The 16,707-nt window shown below is 44.0% G+C and overlaps 1 protein-coding gene across 1 annotated transcript in view; it reads right to left on the reverse strand.

Annotated features, from left to right (window-relative positions):
* The window catches only part of KCNQ3 (potassium voltage-gated channel subfamily Q member 3), a 354,490-nt gene that overhangs the window by 57,041 nt on the left and 280,742 nt on the right, over positions 1-16,707 (reverse strand). The window contains exons 2-3 of the mRNA XM_010344230.3: positions 3,450-3,540; positions 1,599-1,725 (exon numbers count right to left, since the gene is read on the reverse strand). Coding sequence (XP_010342532.2) covers positions 1,599-1,725; positions 3,450-3,540 — 218 coding nt within the window. The remainder of the gene's footprint in view (positions 1-1,598; positions 1,726-3,449; positions 3,541-16,707) is intronic.

Consider the following 16,707-nt stretch of genomic DNA (forward strand, 5'->3'; position numbering starts at 1 on the left):
TGTTCTAAAACTGGGAAGGAGTCTCTTCGAATGTGGGCACCATCCATCATAAAGCTATCAGCCACACACTCAGAACTCAGGTCAGCCTTCGACAGGTCATGCCAGCGAAGAAAAATAAGTCTGCTTAATTGTAGTGCATTTGCAAAAGACTTGGAAGGAAGAAAAGGAGAGAGGAAAGAACGTTGGGATTAGATACTGACAGAGAGCAAAAGAAGAGAGAAGAAAGATATATGAAAAATCATTTAAAAATGTCCTCCAATATTGCGCGCACACACACACACACACACACACACACACACACCACCACCACCACAGAGACTCACATACCCTCCTTACATTCAAAGTTCTGACAACAAAAAAATCTCAGAAGTCCAACCTTAGCAGCAGGCGGGAATAGGGCAGAGATTTCAGCCAGGAGTGGGCAAGACAATGCAATTCCAGGCTACACAGAGAGAAGCCTGGCATCTGAGACAAAGCACATGGTCCAGCTCTTCTCAGTGGTCAGTCCTGGGAATGAATTTTCAAAAATGAAGTGAAGAATGGGTAGCATGCTCAGAGGAGAGGGAGTATATGTTGAGAATGCGTGATGTAAGGTAAGCTGAAGCCATCGATGACATTGTTTCTTGGTAAAAGATTCTTCTGGAGTGGAGAGGAGGAAGAAACTGTCTAGACTCAAATACCTGAAGAGTGCCAGAGGAGTTAAGATGAGATAAGTGCCTGGATAAGTGGTGAGCACCTTGTGACAGGGGGCATGCAAGCAGAATCTAGGTGACCACCTAACGGCTGCTGCTGGGGAATGGAGCATCAGGCAGGACGGTAAGTTGGACTAAATGCCTTTGGAGGCCCTCCCAAGCCTTGACATCCTATGATCCTGTCATTCCAACCTTCCGTGGATTTGACACTCTGAGACTCCTACCCATCATTCAAGGATATTTTGTTCTATGACTCCATAGATTTTAGTCCATACCGGACCAATAGATCAGTGAAGGCTTCCCCCTCCTCTACTCTCAAACTGCCTGCACACAAATGGAAGGATTCCAGTGACACCTCTCAAAGCAACTTTTGGATTAAAAAGCAAGACCACACATGGAATCTGCTGTTTCTGGCATGACTGAAAAATGACTCAGCTCTGTGAGCCTCAGTTTCTATTTCTGTAAAATGGACATAACATGATGCTGTGGAAGTAGATTCTCAGCCAGCAATGGTGTCAGGCCTACAGCCTCCGTCCCAACCCATCTGGAAATGTATGGACAACCCTGATTGTCACCGTGACTGGGGGTGCTACTAATCCAGGGACTGGGGATGCTCAATACCCTGCGACCTGCTTGCTCCTCTACAACTCAAATGCCAAGAGCCGCACCCTCCCCCGCCAATGAAGAATCCGTCCTGTGCAGTCCTATGAGGAGCAGTCACAGAAGAAGGAATTTGAGGATCCGGATAGTTGAGGCCGTCCCTTCTCATTGAGGCAGGGTCAGGGGCTAGGCTGGCCTCTACGGTGCTGCGTGATTTCCCAGAATAGCTGCTTAAAATTTTCTCAGAGAAACAATGCCTGAGAAGAAGGGAACGGAGGAGGCAGGAGGCTCAGGGTCAGGACTTACCTAGCATGCACAGGGGCTTCCTGGCAAACTTCAGTCGGCCCCGCCAGCCTTTGTATCGGCAGCAACACCCAGCAGCCCAGATCCTCAAAGCAAACTCGGCTCCGAAGATGAAAATCGCAAACGTCTCCTGCATGGAAGAGCATATGGAGAGGCACTGATTAACCGGGACCCACCTGCCGGGAGCTAGTGATTTCTATTTGGAAGTTCTGAAGAACTCCATTTCTGTGTTGTTGCTGGTTGTCTCGTTGGTGGAGATGGCTGGGGATGGGGGTGCGGAAGGGGATGGGGAGAAGAACAGATCAATCCCCACCATTTGGTTTGGAGGCCTCCCGTCTTCATTCCGATGTGCTAACTGTCAGCGCTGTTAGGCCTGGCACAGTGATGACTTGTTCTTTTTTCTATGTTTCTGTTCCAATGGATCATTATAAAGGGTCCCTTTAATGAATGAAAAGCCCCTAAGAAGTGCAGTTGGGTTGAAAAGAGGGATATCAGAAACACAATCTATTAATTCTACCCAGTGCCTGTATCCTGGCATTGCTAATTGTGGCCAACGGTTATTAAACCTGGTTCCTGGGCCAGGAAGCCCCCAAAGTGTTTGATAATATTATTCTCATCTTAAATTTTGAGAAACCAAGTCACAGAGTGGTTAAACAAGTCTTTTAAGGCTATGAAGTGGAGCAGAAGGGATCTTGGGCTCAAGTATTTAGGCGGTAGAGCCCAGGTGCTTACGCACTAGAAAATACTGCCTCCAGGACACGGGGTCCCACTTTCCTCCTGCACCTCCCTTGATGATCAGACACCGATACCTCTGCCTCTCTCTCTCTTTTGTGACCTCTCCGGGTCCTCTGAGGCACTGCTGCTCCGTGACAGTCCCTGCAGCCTAGTTCCTGGAGCTTGGCGGTTTCCAAAGAATTCCCCACCGAGCTCTCAGCTCTGGATCATGCCATTGCAAACACCTGCTCTCAGAAAGAAGTGCTAACTCTGGTGCCTCAGCTTGCCCAGTGTGAGAAGGCTCTGCTATTTTACAAGTCCTAACTGGGGGCAATACCACTTCCCTGTGTGCAGGATGGGGCCTCACCCCATGCAGTTGGCCTCACCCTGAGGAGGCAGAGCTGATTCCCAATCACACAAGGGTGTGGTCATTCAAGGGGCCAGTTGACCAGTGCTGTCCTGTGGCTACAGAAGGAGCAAGCCCTTGCTGGAGCCTCCTCTCAGCCGGGTGCTGAGGCTGGGCCCAGCCCCTGTCTGCATTTGCTGCTAACCTGACCTTACATCTTTTAGGCAAAGACTTGAGCAAATCGAGTCAGGGGTACATTAGGTGACTTGCTCAAGAATTCTAACCCTTCTCTGTCTCCATCACACCAGCTGATGGAGGACAGAGAGTGAGAACAGATGGAGGCTCCAGGAGGGGAGACTTAGAGGTTTCATGTATAAATAAAATTCTGTACCTGGCCTTGAAGAGAATGAGAGATCCTTGGAATTTACCATGTAGGATACCAGGGAGAAAAAGCAGAGACAGGTTTTAGAATGAAACATGCCTTTGTGTTAAGTTTTAGAGGATTGGGAAACTGTTTTTATCATTTAATAACATGCGTTGGTTTTTGCTTTGACTTTATTTCCCTGTCTCTCTAATGTGGAATAGCAAATCCTTACCAGGAATACCATTCCTCATTCCCCATGTGACCATGTTGAGCCTCACCAAGTAACGAAGGCTTTGCTTTTCCTTGGGCCTGGACTTGACTGGAGACCACAAGAAGCCCAACCAGTCAGGGATAATGGTACCCAAGGGCGACTGCCTTTTCATCATTGTGGATACCCAACTCAAGTGTTTACCCCTGAATGAAATCTTACCAGTAACAGAAGCCAATCTCCTGAGACAGTTTCATACTCCTTGAATGTGGTCAGGACAGCCAGAATCAGGCACCCCAGGACAATCAGGAACCTAGAGGGGAAGAAAGAAAGAGTCTAAGGAACATTTGAGTCCTGGCTTGCTCTGAGGCTAAGATGGGGAATGGTGTCTTCCAGGATGAAGTTTCAACTTCCACTGGACATTGGCATGTGCTTTACATGCTATCCCATTTCATCTTCGTGACAAACCTGCGAGGCAGGCAGGAATGATCATCCCAGTTAAACAAAACAAGATGAGAGAAATTGACCATGTGCATACTTTTACTTAAACAGCTAGTTAGTAGAATCAGTTAGTCGGAATTTAAACTAGATCATCTGGTTCCAACCTGGGGACATTGCTGAGAGTCCAAAAGTCAAGACAACTGTTCGCGAGTCTAATTAATTAATAATGTGTTCTACACACATAGGACTGATTTTAAAATATGAAAATGTTTTCTTAGTATGAAGAAAACAGAAATTTATTCCAAAGATTGAAAAATTCAGCAAAGGCTTCTGTCACCCAGTATGAATGTTATTCATTTTTACCATCAGTGGATATTAAAGGAAAGAACTTCTTTCAATTGGGGGTCTTTGGAATTGTTTGTAAAATGCTACAAAGAACAGGAACTACCACACTGAAGGATTCAGAATGCTTGTCCTTTAAAATTCATGGAAAGGTCACCTGGTTTATGCCCAGGACCAGGCAGGAGCGAACTACAAAAAATTCTTTTAGATTGTTATCTTTATAAACTCTGTGAGGTGTGTGTGTGTGTGTGTGTGTGTGTGTGAGAGAGAGAGAGAGAGAGAGAGAGAGATTGAGAGAGAGAGAGAGCGAGAGAGAGAGAGGAGAGAGATTAAGAGAGAGAGAGAGAGAGAGAGAGAGAGAAAGTGAGAGAGAGAGTCCATGTTTCATGTTTCATTGTTTTAGTAAGGAAAATGGTTCTCTCTCTTGATGGAGAGTCTTTGGTTCAGTGGTTAGCATCAGGTTCCCTGGGTGTCCAAGAGGGAATTTACAAGCTAGGGTTTATGGGTGAAGCTTGGTAGTACAGACTCTAAGCTCTCCTACTCCAGGTAATCTGGCTTTCCACTCTACTAAGGTTCTACCCATGATTTTTTGGCTTTTGTTCATTCATTCATTCAATATTTACACAGCAGACACCAAGCATACAGAGCTGGAAATCAAAATAAGCTGGATCTGTCTTCATGAGCTCACAGTTCAGATAAACAGAAAGCTATCTTATGGTTTGACAGTAAGAATCATGAAGTAAGAAGGATGGAAATATCTGCTTCTGACCTTGGCGGAGACCAAGTCCTGCCCCTGACCCTTAGTGATCCTGATTATATTTTCTGATCAATAAACCTGCTGATCTTCAGGCCTGAATCTCTGGGTCTCCAATCATGTCCGGGAACCTATACAAGATTCCCAACTCCTTCCTGTGTTTGGACATTTTATTTGACATCTTCTCGGGTAATAATGATGATGATGATTGTGGTGATGATGATGATGATGATTGTGATGATGATAGTGGTGATGACAGTGATGATGGTGGTGGTGATGATGATGATGGTGATGATGATAGTGGTGATGACAGTGGTGATGATGATGACGATGGTGATGATGGTGGTGATGACGGTGGTGATGACGGTGATGATGGTGGTGATGACAGTGATGATGACGGTAATGATGATGGTGATGGTGATGATTGTGATGATGGTGATGATGACGGTAGTGATGATGATGATGGTGGTGATGATGATGGTGGTGATGATGGTGGTGATGACAGTGATGATGGTGATGATTATGGTGGTGATGATGGTGATGATGGTGATGATGATGGTGGTGATGACAGTGATGATGATGGTGGTGATGACGGTGGTGGTGATGATGATGATGGTGATGACAGTGATGATGGTGGTGGTGATGATAGTGATGATGATGGTGGTGGTGATGATGATGGTGGTGGTGGTAATGATGTTGCTGGTGGTGGTGCTGATGATGGCAACAACATTCAGTAATTGTTACTACAACCTTCCAAGTTAGAGATGACCATTCCTATTTTAGAGATGAAGAAATTCATGAGAAAGAATCACTATCAGGGTAACTATGTTGTCAGTAAAATGACCAAAAAGCCTGGAGTCCAAAGACATGGGCTTAAAAGAAAGCTCTGGTGCTTTTTATGTGATTTTGAGCAGCTCATTGACTTGACAGATCCTGGTCATCGCATCTGTTGAATGAGAATAATGAATCTGCCTAGAGCTCACCATAATTCTGAGGACTTCAGGAAACAATTGATGTGAGATATTGTTGAGTCAATTGTTTAGAATTATGGTGCTCTCATAGTAACATTCTCATCATTGGCCAGTCAGGCCCTGGGAAAATCCAGAGAAATTAATCACTCTTAGAAGATTCTGCAAGTCCATATTACGGTTCTCTCAAGACTTTATTTTATTCATTCTTAGGTTCTGTAGATAAGACCTTGCTTAGTTAGAATCATCTTCTTTCTCTTATGATCTGTGTGTTCTTAGACAAAATACGAAACATTTCTGCATCATGGTTTCCTTCTGTGTAAAATGAATACAGTTAAAGTGTCCATATCCTCAGTTATTCTATGATGTAATCCATGTCAGGTGCCTGGAAAAGTTAGCCTTCAGTAAGAGTTAACTATCATTTTATTGTAATTTAATATCAACTTATTTCGTGCCTCTTTTGTCCCAGAGATAGTACTGGTTTTAAGGATACAAACATAAATAAAACCTATTACTTATTATGCAAGGACTCCTTAGTACATGGGGGAAACAGGACAAATAATTACTGGAGAATGTGGTTGAGGTTATGACCTACGTGTTCACTTGCTTTGGGAGAATCCAGGAGGGACTGCAGCCAAGAGGCTGGAAGGAAATTCAAAGCTGTGCTGCAATTGACCAAATTTCCGAGTTTACCCAGGACATTCCCCGTTTTATGTGTTAACCTGGAGTCTGGACCCCTAGGCATCGTGAACAATATGTACATATGCAGAAGGTGAAAAAGTTCATGGGCAAAGAATCAAGTTTGATTTTTTTTCTTAAGAAGGGATGTGGGCCTTTTATGATCTAGCCTTGCCCTCCTCACAGCCTCGTCATCTCCCGCTGCTTCCCCACACCCAGGCTGGTCCTACAAATGACAGAACTTCCTCAAACTCTCTGACCCCTGTGCCATCTGTCTTGATAGTCCTCTTCCCTGCCCACTTTTGCCATGTCCCCATCATTAACCTGCTAGGTCTTCGCACCGCCCATCATGCCTGGCCTCCAGAGCCTTCCCTGACAGCTGCTCTCTGCAGGCTCCTTTGTGTGATCTTATCCCTGGGAGCCCAGAGCACTTTGATGCGTTTCTATGCCAGCATGGACCACAACCCGTTATCATCTTGCAAGTGTTTGCATGCATCATGTGCTAAATAAAAATACTGCCTTAACACCTGAAAATAGGACTCCTTTAAGGGAAGAAACTGCCTTTGTCTAGAGAAATACTTTATTGATAGGATTGAGGTAAAAGTTGCAACCCTAAAAACACGAGACTGCTAAACTACTTAGCAATAAAAATTAACCAAAAATTAGAGATGGGGATTTGTGTTGAGGGCCAGGAATGACAAAAACGAGAAGAGGATATGGTCTAGCCACATACTGAAGGATTTGTAAGAACAAGATTGGTTAAAATGTTAAGTTTCTGGTGTGACAATGCAAACCACCAACCACAGCTTTGTAAGTTATTTTGTTTTTAGTTGGCATCAATCCTGGTGCTGGAACCCATGGCTAGGTCAGTGCATGGGGAGAAGAGACAGGTTGGTGTCCCACAGCTGAACTATTTTGGCAGGAATAGGAGTCTGTAGCTGGATTCTGAGACTTTACACAGCTCCCTGTACTTGGGATAAATATATATATATATAAATCTTGGAAAGATTCAAGTTGTGTGTATGGTGGGCATGGCCTAAGGTAATCTCCAATGAGTCATGCAGTTACATAATTGTCTTTTCTGAGTGTAAGCAGAACCTGTGACTTTCTTCTAACAATAGAATATGGTAAAAGAGATAACATGTCACTCTTTTGTGTACTTTTTCAGAAAATATGGCAAAGGCAACTGGATATTCATGCCCGTGATTATGTTACATTATATGAGACTCTGCCATGGCATACTGGGCGTAGGGATTCTCCTGCTGGTCTTGATGTGAGCTTCTGTGTTTTGAAAGGCTTGTGAGAGCTATGTGGAAAGGAACTGTGGTGGATTCTTGGACTTGATAGCAGCCCCTGTCTGATGACCAGAATGAAGGTGGGACCTGTTCTGGAACTGCAAGGATCAACAATCATGGGATCCTGGGGAGTCCTCCCACAAGCTCCAGAGAGGAACAGGGCCCAGCCAACTTCATGACTGCTGCTTTGTGAGATACTCAGCAGAGGACTCAGTTAAGCAATGCCTAGACTCTTCATGAAAACTGAGATTAAAAAATTGTGTGTTGTTGTAAGACACTAAGCAAGTGGCTATTTGTTACGCAGCAATAGAAAACGAATGCAGTGTGGAACGAGAATCTGCACCGAGTGCATCTGACTTTTATAGAGCAGGGTAACCCAAATGAGGTCTGGGCTCCATGTCCACATTGGCTCTGCTAGACTCCACTCCTGGAGGGCAGAGACTATGTCTTGTTCTCTGTATCTCAGTGACTAGCTCAAACCTGGCACTTAATAAGAACCAATATATGTTTAAAGAATGAATAAAAACAATTTTAGCAATTAGCAATGGCATTGTTGAAATTAAAGGCAAGGGATATAAAGTGAACCTGAAGAGACAGGCTGGAAGCATGATATGAAAGGTTTTGTAGATCAAATGAAGAGTTTGAGCTTTATTCGGCAGATTTTTTTTTTTTAAAGAGAGACATGATCTCACTCTGTCACCCAGGCAGGAAGGCAGTGGCATGATCATAGCTCACTCTAACCTTTAACTTCTGGGCTCAAGTGATTCTCCCATCTCATCCTCCCAAGTAGCTGGGACTACAGGTCCAGCATCGCCACCTCTGGTTAATTTTCTTTTTATAGAGATGGGGTCTTGCTATGTTGCTCAGGCTGGTCTTGAACGCCTGGTCTCAAAAGATCCTCCTTTTTAGCCTCTCAAAACACTGAGATTAGAGGCATGAGCTTCTGTGCCCAGCCTAGATGATCTGAATATCTATCTACCTATGTATCCACACACATACATATATATATGTCTCTCTCTCTCTCTCTCTCTCTCTCTCTCTCTCTCTCTCTGTGTGTGTGTGTGTGTGTGTGTGTGTGTGTGTGTGTGTGTGTGTTTGCATCCCTCTATCTCTATCTGTAATCTCTATCCCAGGACAGGTCTCTGCCAGGACAGCAGTCAGGACGGCGTTATCATGAGCTGTTCAGAGAGGAGGAGGGTGGTGCGCTGGACAGATGACAAGGGTCCCAAGAGAGCATCCTCTTGTGCTCTTGGCAGGAGTTATGACTAATGGGATATAAAGATTGAGCAAGAGGAGCACTCGGAGGGTCCTGGGGTGGGAAGACAGTGGACAACGTGCTGTTTGCAGACATCAGGAGGCTGTGCAGTGCAGCCAGCAGCACTGTGAAGATAAGAAGCTACCTGAAGACCTGCTGCACTTGAGGTTCAAGTGGAAATCTCCATCCCGCTGATTGAGATCTAAATTTAAGGCTTAGGGGAAAGGCCGGTGCTGAATATCTAACTCTCTTCCCGCTCTCATAGTCTGATTTTAGAGCCAGGAGAAGGGATAATTTCGCCTTTGCCAACCACCAAAATGCAGTTTCAGCCGAGTTCCCATCCACAGGGAGCCTGCGGAGCCCAGCTTTGGCCAGGAGGGGGCAGCAGAGGCCCGGCATAGCCCCACGCTTCCCACGCCTCACCAGCAACCTCAGGAACCCACTTTCTAAGACAGGACAACCATCATTAATTTACACAGTTAAAATCATCAAGAAAACCCTCCTTAACCTGAGAAGAGGAAACCCTCCTTAGTTTCTTGCACATTTCAATTTCTTCCCGGTTTTCTGCTTCTCATCCTGTTTTGGTTTCCTCTCTCTCCACTCTCACCAACTATTCCTGTTCCTTTTCTTCTGTCCTTTGTCACTTCAGTTTCCTCCTCCATAATCTTTTTTCTTTTTCTTTTTTTTTTTTTTTTTTTGCTATGGAGCTTTGCTCTGTCACCCAGGCTGGAGAACAGTGCGCTGCTCTTCTCTTACTGCCCTGGCATTCCCCGAGTTCTTTTCCTCTCCCTCTCCTGCATCCTTTCCTCCACTCCTCCTCTCCTCTCTTGTCCCTCCTTCCTCTGCTCCTGGCCCACCACTTCTCCCTCCCTCCTACACCCTGCAGGAGTGACCAAGGCTTTGTGGCCAGGAGTCTTGGGGAGAGCCAATAACAGCTTTCTGTTTGCAGCATCCAGGCTGTCTTTGCAAATGATGCCAGTCAAGGTCAATAGCAGCGAACATGCCTTTAAATCAGCCTCCCTGGCCTCCGTGCTTCTACCCTCAGTATTCTTTCCTCACCCTCGGCCATCGAAGCCCAGGTTGGGGAGGGCGGAAGGGAACTGACACAAGGAAGCTGGCTTTGTAGCTGCACATGGCTCTAAAGCATCAGACGCAGGGGCCTCGCGACAGGAACCCGTGCATGCTGTCCAGGCTCACTGGATACTCAGCCTCTGTCAGGCAGCAGTCAGGGAAGTCTTTTGCAGATGCAGATGTGAGGGATGACCACAGTGGTACCAGGAAATCCCTGCCGCCTCTTCTCACCCGTGTCTGGCATCCATTTATAGGCTCCAAAGCTGAGCCTGCTGGAAGTAAGAGGCAAGGTTTCCAGCCAAACATCCCCTCACAGGCTTCATTCACAGTGAGACAAGCACAGTGAAAACATTGATGCAGGAATTTTTTCATACACCATTTTCTCTTTTACTCCTGCGAGCAACACTGTGAGGAAGAGGCACTATTATCATTTTATTTGTATCCTGATTTTACAGATGGGGAACTGAGCCTCCAAGCTCAGGAAGGAGGGTCTCAAACGGAGTTAAGAGACAGACCCTGGGATGAGAGCAATGAGAACTTGGAAGAGAATCTGCAGAGAACGAGGTGTGGTCAGAGCCAGAAGGAGAGCAGGGAAGGCAGCCTGGCCTGCTGATCCCAGTTCTTGGAGGATTTAATGTCTTCCCTTCTCTTCCTGTGGAGTCTGTGGTATTTGGTGGAGAAAATCTCCTAACATTCCAGATAGTTCCCAGAAACCCCTGCAGGCTCCTGCTCTAATTACAGTTGTCCAAGGACAGCTTTCAGAGCATCTGTAGCCCTCATAACTTCCTATAAGGTAGCACTAGACTCTCTTTCTTAGAATCCTTGTCTGTCTGCCATTGAATAGTGATGTGTAGAAACATTTGTCCTAGCTAGGTGAAGGCAGAATTGAATTGTCTAAAAGACAGGCATTGCTACATCATAGTTAGCTGCACCTGTCCTCATCCTTAGCCACCATTCCTGATCTTTGATCTTAAGAAGGAGACATGACCTTAAAAGGCAGTGACAGACCTCAAACTGCATGAGGATCCTACTGACCCTCAACTGAAAGGCCTCAGATGGGAAGTGCCCACTGTGTGCCAGGGGTTCTTTATTTTCTGAGTCAGCCCCAGAAAGGATGTTTGGGTCACCTCCTAATAAGAATTGTTCCATCCACTAAGAACAGGCATGACAAATCTTTTTTATCTTGAAAACCCACTAGAATGGATTGGTTAAGGCTGCCAGCAATGTAGTGTTGAAAGGAATCCAGATTGCAGCCAGGTGAACCGGGGGGAAATGCCATTACTGATTAGTGATGTCTGTCCAAAGTGCAGGAAAAGACCATTTCCATTCCCTTGGAACTCAGACATGAGAACATAAGTCAGAACTAAAATAGTTTTTTGAAATCTTCCTCTTCCTTATTGGACTCATGCCAGGCTCTTCCAAAAGTTAAATTAGCTGGAAATTTCAGGAAACCTTAAGCAGGACCTATTATTCTTTCACCAAACAGAAACGTGTACAACAGAGTTCTGAGTGATTTGCTTCTGGCTACAAAATAACTGCCTGCAGGGCTAGAACTAGAAAGAGGATTCTGGTCTTCCAGCTTCTAGCCTGCTGCATCCTCCACTGTGCCACTTTCTACCCTGTCTATGGTAAATCAAAGACTGAATCTTTATGGACATTTGTGCTATTCTTTTATCTCGTTGCAACCTGTCCCCTTCTGCCAACCCCCACCAACATCAGGGAAAAAGGCTATACCACACACCAGGGTCAACAGAACCGAGGCGTCCACCTTCTCTTTTGAGAGTTGACTGCTGTTTTTCTTCATTTAAATTTATACTTTTTTTTATCCCCAAATATGCTGTGTGCTTATTTACCTATGCATGAGGTGTTCGGCACTACAAACCATGACGTCAAATGTCAGAATCTTATAGTACCCATAAAAAAAAGTGCAAGGAATAATTCTGAAGTCATTCAAAATGATTCCATCCCTTAATACTATCTTAAAAGTTGAAAAACTTGCAACTATTTAATAGAAGAGCATGGGAGGCAAATAAACACCCTACGTTGTGAGGCTGCATTTCAGGGTTTGCTGCATTTCAGGGTCAGCAAAGTGACACCACGGAGCCAGGCAATGGCATCCGCATGTCCCCTTGGGGGGCCTTCAGTGCTACTTAGACCTCTGAGCTGGAAAGAGGCAGCAAGAGCTGTCAGTGAGAAGAAGGGAGTGCAGGAGAGCGTACTGGAAGAGGGTGTCCTTCACCACTTCTCTCCTGCCTCCATTCCACCCTCTACATGCCTTCCAGTACCATTTTTCTAAGCAAGGATACTGATTAAGCCAAGTCCCTGTTTAAATACAGCTGTGAGCTCCTCATATCCATTACAGGATAAGGTTCCAACTCTTCAGAAAGGTAAAACGGATTCCCCCAAATCAGATCACATCATGAAAGAAAGGATGAACAGCATGATTCAACTATATGCTGTCTACGAGAGACTCATTTTAGATCCAAAGAGACAAATAGGTTGACAGTGCAAAGATAGAAAATGTTATTCCATGCAAGCAGGAGCCAATACAGAGCTGGGGTGGCTATAGTGGTATTAGATTTTAAAATGGACTTGAAGACAGAAACTGTTACAAGAGACAAAAATGGACATTATCTATTGATAAAAGGGTCAATCCATTAAGAAGGTATTACCATTTTAAACATGTGTGTACCTAATAACAGATTTCCAAAATATATTAGTTTTCTTTTCTAGGCTTACTTCTTCATTCTTTCTCCCTCCCTCCAGTCACATCAAACTTACAATTTAATCAAAACTGGCAGGTCTTTCATACTTTGGTTACTCCCCATGATACGCTTCCTCTCTCTCACTCAACTAACTCATCCTTTCTACTCTTTAAGGCTCAGCTCAAATGTTACCTCCTCTATTAATTCATTTATTCAATAAAATATTTACAGATCATTCATTACATGCCAAGAGTTAGGAATAGACAGTCCACTGTCCCCCTAGGAGCTAAAAGTTCATCCTTTCTTGTTCCCAAGTCAACATTAGAAAAATCCTTTTGTACATTCATGAAGGATTTTGTTCTTAATCTTCTCCTGGAATTCACCCATTCCTTGACCTGCACTTACCATTCTAGGCCCCGGGCACTCAATGATGAACAGAGCACATCACACTGTGCCTGCACCCTGTGCCACTGTGTTCTCTTATAGGCCACTCTGGAGAAGCAGAGAGGCTACCATTTTCCTCTTGGGATCACAGTGCCAAACACAAAGGCTTGGCTGAAGAAACTACACACCTCACTTCTATTTCCAGTTCTGCCATTTACTCACAGTAGGAGCTTGGAGAAATTCTTTCGGCTCCTCAGATTTCAGTGCCTACATCTGTGATGTGAAGGAATCAAAACAGATGGTCCCAAAGACTTGTCAGGGCTGTTATCATGGGTTCAGCCTTTCAGCTAGTAACCCTGGTGGGAGGGTCTGGAAAGGCTTTCAAAGATAAATGAGTTCCAACCTCAGCTCTGCCACTTAGCACCTAGGGGATTGTTTCCTCATCTGTAAACAGGAATGAGAATAGCTCTTAATTCAGGGATGTTGTGAAAATAAATGCTCACAGACTACATAGTGTTGTGCTTGGCCCAGCACACAGGGCTGATATGCGTCAGCTACTGCAAGAGAGAATTTTAGCTTAGGTGGGTCAGGACAATGACTGTGTCCCACATGGTTCATGGTTTTTTTATTTTTTATTTTTGGCCATTTTATGAGACCTAGGATTCCTTTACTTAGAATGAGCAAATCAACTAAAAATTGGCAGAACCCCTAGCAAGATGATATCTCAGTTCCCTCATACACGGTCCGTTGCCCCATCTATTCCAGTCCGAATAACCACTTGTCTGTTTCTGAAGAGCTCCTTTTTGTCAGTATTCGCAGATTCATCCAACCTGCTCTATGCATGCCCTATTTGGGTGGGTGGGGGTTGTGGTGGAGGCTTCTGCCTAGGAGAGGGTTCTCAGCCTTCTCCAGGCCGAGCAGCTCTGTTCAGGCCTATGTCATTCTCCACACTAACAACATCATCAGCTAAAATATATAACAGCCCCATGAACACTGCCTCCAATGCCTTCTCTCTATCCCTGTTCTCATTTGACACTTAGATATAAAACCAAAGCTAGTCAAGTTCTGGCAAGTCATATTTCTTTCTCCCTGTAGGCTACAGACAAGCCATTAGCTAGGAACTTCCAGCTCCCCTTGATCCTTGAGCCAGGCTGAGTGGGCAGGCACAGTGGGAATCTGGGCCAAGAAAGAAGAGAGGAACAGTTCATCTCCAGATGTTTTCCCTTTTTTCTCCAGGACAAGCCATGTTTCTGGTGTATCCTGGGATGCTAAGGTCAATTTGGTGACATTTAATTTGTCATATCTGTCATGTGTGGCATGCTTTCTATGCATCAGGCACCATGCTAGGGACTGAGGTATTTGCCTTCTCTTGTGGACTGAGGTTTCATGACTAACAAAGCAACTTTATTAAACATCCAAAAGTTTCCTGGCAGGCTAATCAGTACTACAAAGTGATGTCAGGTTACACTTTAAGCCTCTTCATGTTGCAAGTACTTGCCATGTGTCCCTCATAAACTGGTGCCAAAAAGGAAAAAAAGTAAAGATTTCAGAATCCAGTTGTGACAAGTACACCCTAAAATGGCTCTCAGTGATCTTTGCCTTCTGCTCGTCACACTCTTGGGTAATCCCCTCTCCATAAAGTTGGCTGGGAACTAGTGTATTGTTTCCAGTGAACAGACCACAGTAAAGGATGTCAATTCTGTGATTAGGCTACAAAAGATATCAACTTCTGTCTTGCAAGTAGACTGTCTCTCTTGCTGGCTTTGAAGTAAGCTGCTGTGCTTCAGAAGCCCATATAGTATGGAACCAAAGGTGGCCTCTGGCCAAAAACCACAATAGAAAGCTTGGAAGAGAATCCTTCCTCAGTTGAGCCTTTGGATAAGCCCCCAGCACTGGCCAACACCAGCTGTAGCCTTTGTGAGAGACCCTGAGCAGAAGACCCAGGTAAGCTCTGCTTGGACTCCTGATCCACAGAAAGCATGAGATAATAAATGTGTGTTGTGTTCAGCTAAGTTTTATGGCAGTTTGTTGTGCAAGAATAGATAACTAATACTAGTGTGCTGGGATCTGAATCTTAGCTCACCACTTAGCAAGGTGATGATCTTTGTCAGGTTTATTTTTCCAAAGCTCATTTCCCTACCTATGAATCAGTAGTAATAAATGAATGTATCTCTGTTATCTTAATATTCCTTATTTCAGTCTTTTCAGTTAAGAGATTGCACAGGACAGCAAAAACTTTTGTGACTAAAGGCACTAACCTAGTGAAGTCTCTGTGCAAACATCCTTAACAATTGCACAGCAACCTATATCCCGGGCATGTTACAGTTTTCCAGGTCAGTCTCTGTCTCACCATCCGATATACTATTCAGCAGTACAACATGAACCACTCACAAAGCAAAATGGAAAAGTTTACAAAAGATGTAGGATTTCACAAAATTGATAGAAATGATTATGGAAAGCTGTTCTAAATACAGCAGGGTCATTGACAAGTGACAATCTTGCAAGAAAAACAAAACAAAACAAAAACCAATTGAATCTTTATTAAAAACCTCCTACAGTCCTAGCCCTAAATGTTGGGAAAATAAAATGCAAAATCATGTTGTATTGTATAATTTGGCATTAAAAACATATCTCCCAATTAATACCTGATTAAGTCTTTGATTAAGTCTTTGTTCATTGTAAAAATTAGAGCAGTTACAATTATAACCTAAATTTTGTTAAATATGAGACACAATACACACATTTTTGTATTTTAATAATTTTTTAAAGATAAAGTACTAATATGATATTTTTGTTTTCCCTCTTTGGTATGAAGTATTGGTCCTCATTTTCAACAGGCTCCTCTGAAGTAGGTTTTTATTGATTCCTATTAGCTGTGGAATAAAAGGTTTCCTCTAAGGCTACCTTGTGGGATAATCAAATGGATTAAATTAGTATCATTTAAAGTATAAATGTGGATAAGGTGCAGTGGCTCACACCTGTAATTTCAGCATTTTGGGAGGCCTAGTTAGGTGGATGACCTGAGGTCAGGAGTTCGACACCCACCTGGTCAACATGGTGAAACATCACTCTACTAAAAATACAAAAATTAGCCAGGTGTGGTGGCAGGCACCTGTAATCTCAGCTACTTGGGATGCTGAGGCAGGATAATCACTTGAACCTGGGAAGCTGAGGTTGCAGTGAGCTGAGATCATGCCACTGCACTGCAGCCTGGGGGACAGAGCAGGACTCCATCTCAAAAAAAAAAAAAAAAAAAGTGTAAATGTGAAAAAGTGCCTAAAAATTCTGGCACATAGCGTGCACTTATCAAATGCTAGCTTTTTCCTTGTTCCTTCTTATCATATAATCACAGAAAGTACTCCAAAATGGACTTAATACTATGTAGGAACAAAAATAAACTGTCTTTAGAAACCTCCCTATTCTGGAAATGAGGAAAGAAAATGATAATTATAAATAACATAGACAAATCTTTATCTATTTCTACATCCATATTTATGTTTATATCTATATCGTTTCCCTCTCCATCTACAAATCCATAAATGTGTAAGATAGAGGCAGGTTTTGGCCACCTAACCCAGGTATTAGCA

This window comes from Saimiri boliviensis, chromosome 15 (assembly GCF_048565385.1).
Source record: "Saimiri boliviensis isolate mSaiBol1 chromosome 15, mSaiBol1.pri, whole genome shotgun sequence".
Lineage (NCBI taxonomy): Eukaryota > Metazoa > Chordata > Mammalia > Primates > Cebidae > Saimiri > Saimiri boliviensis.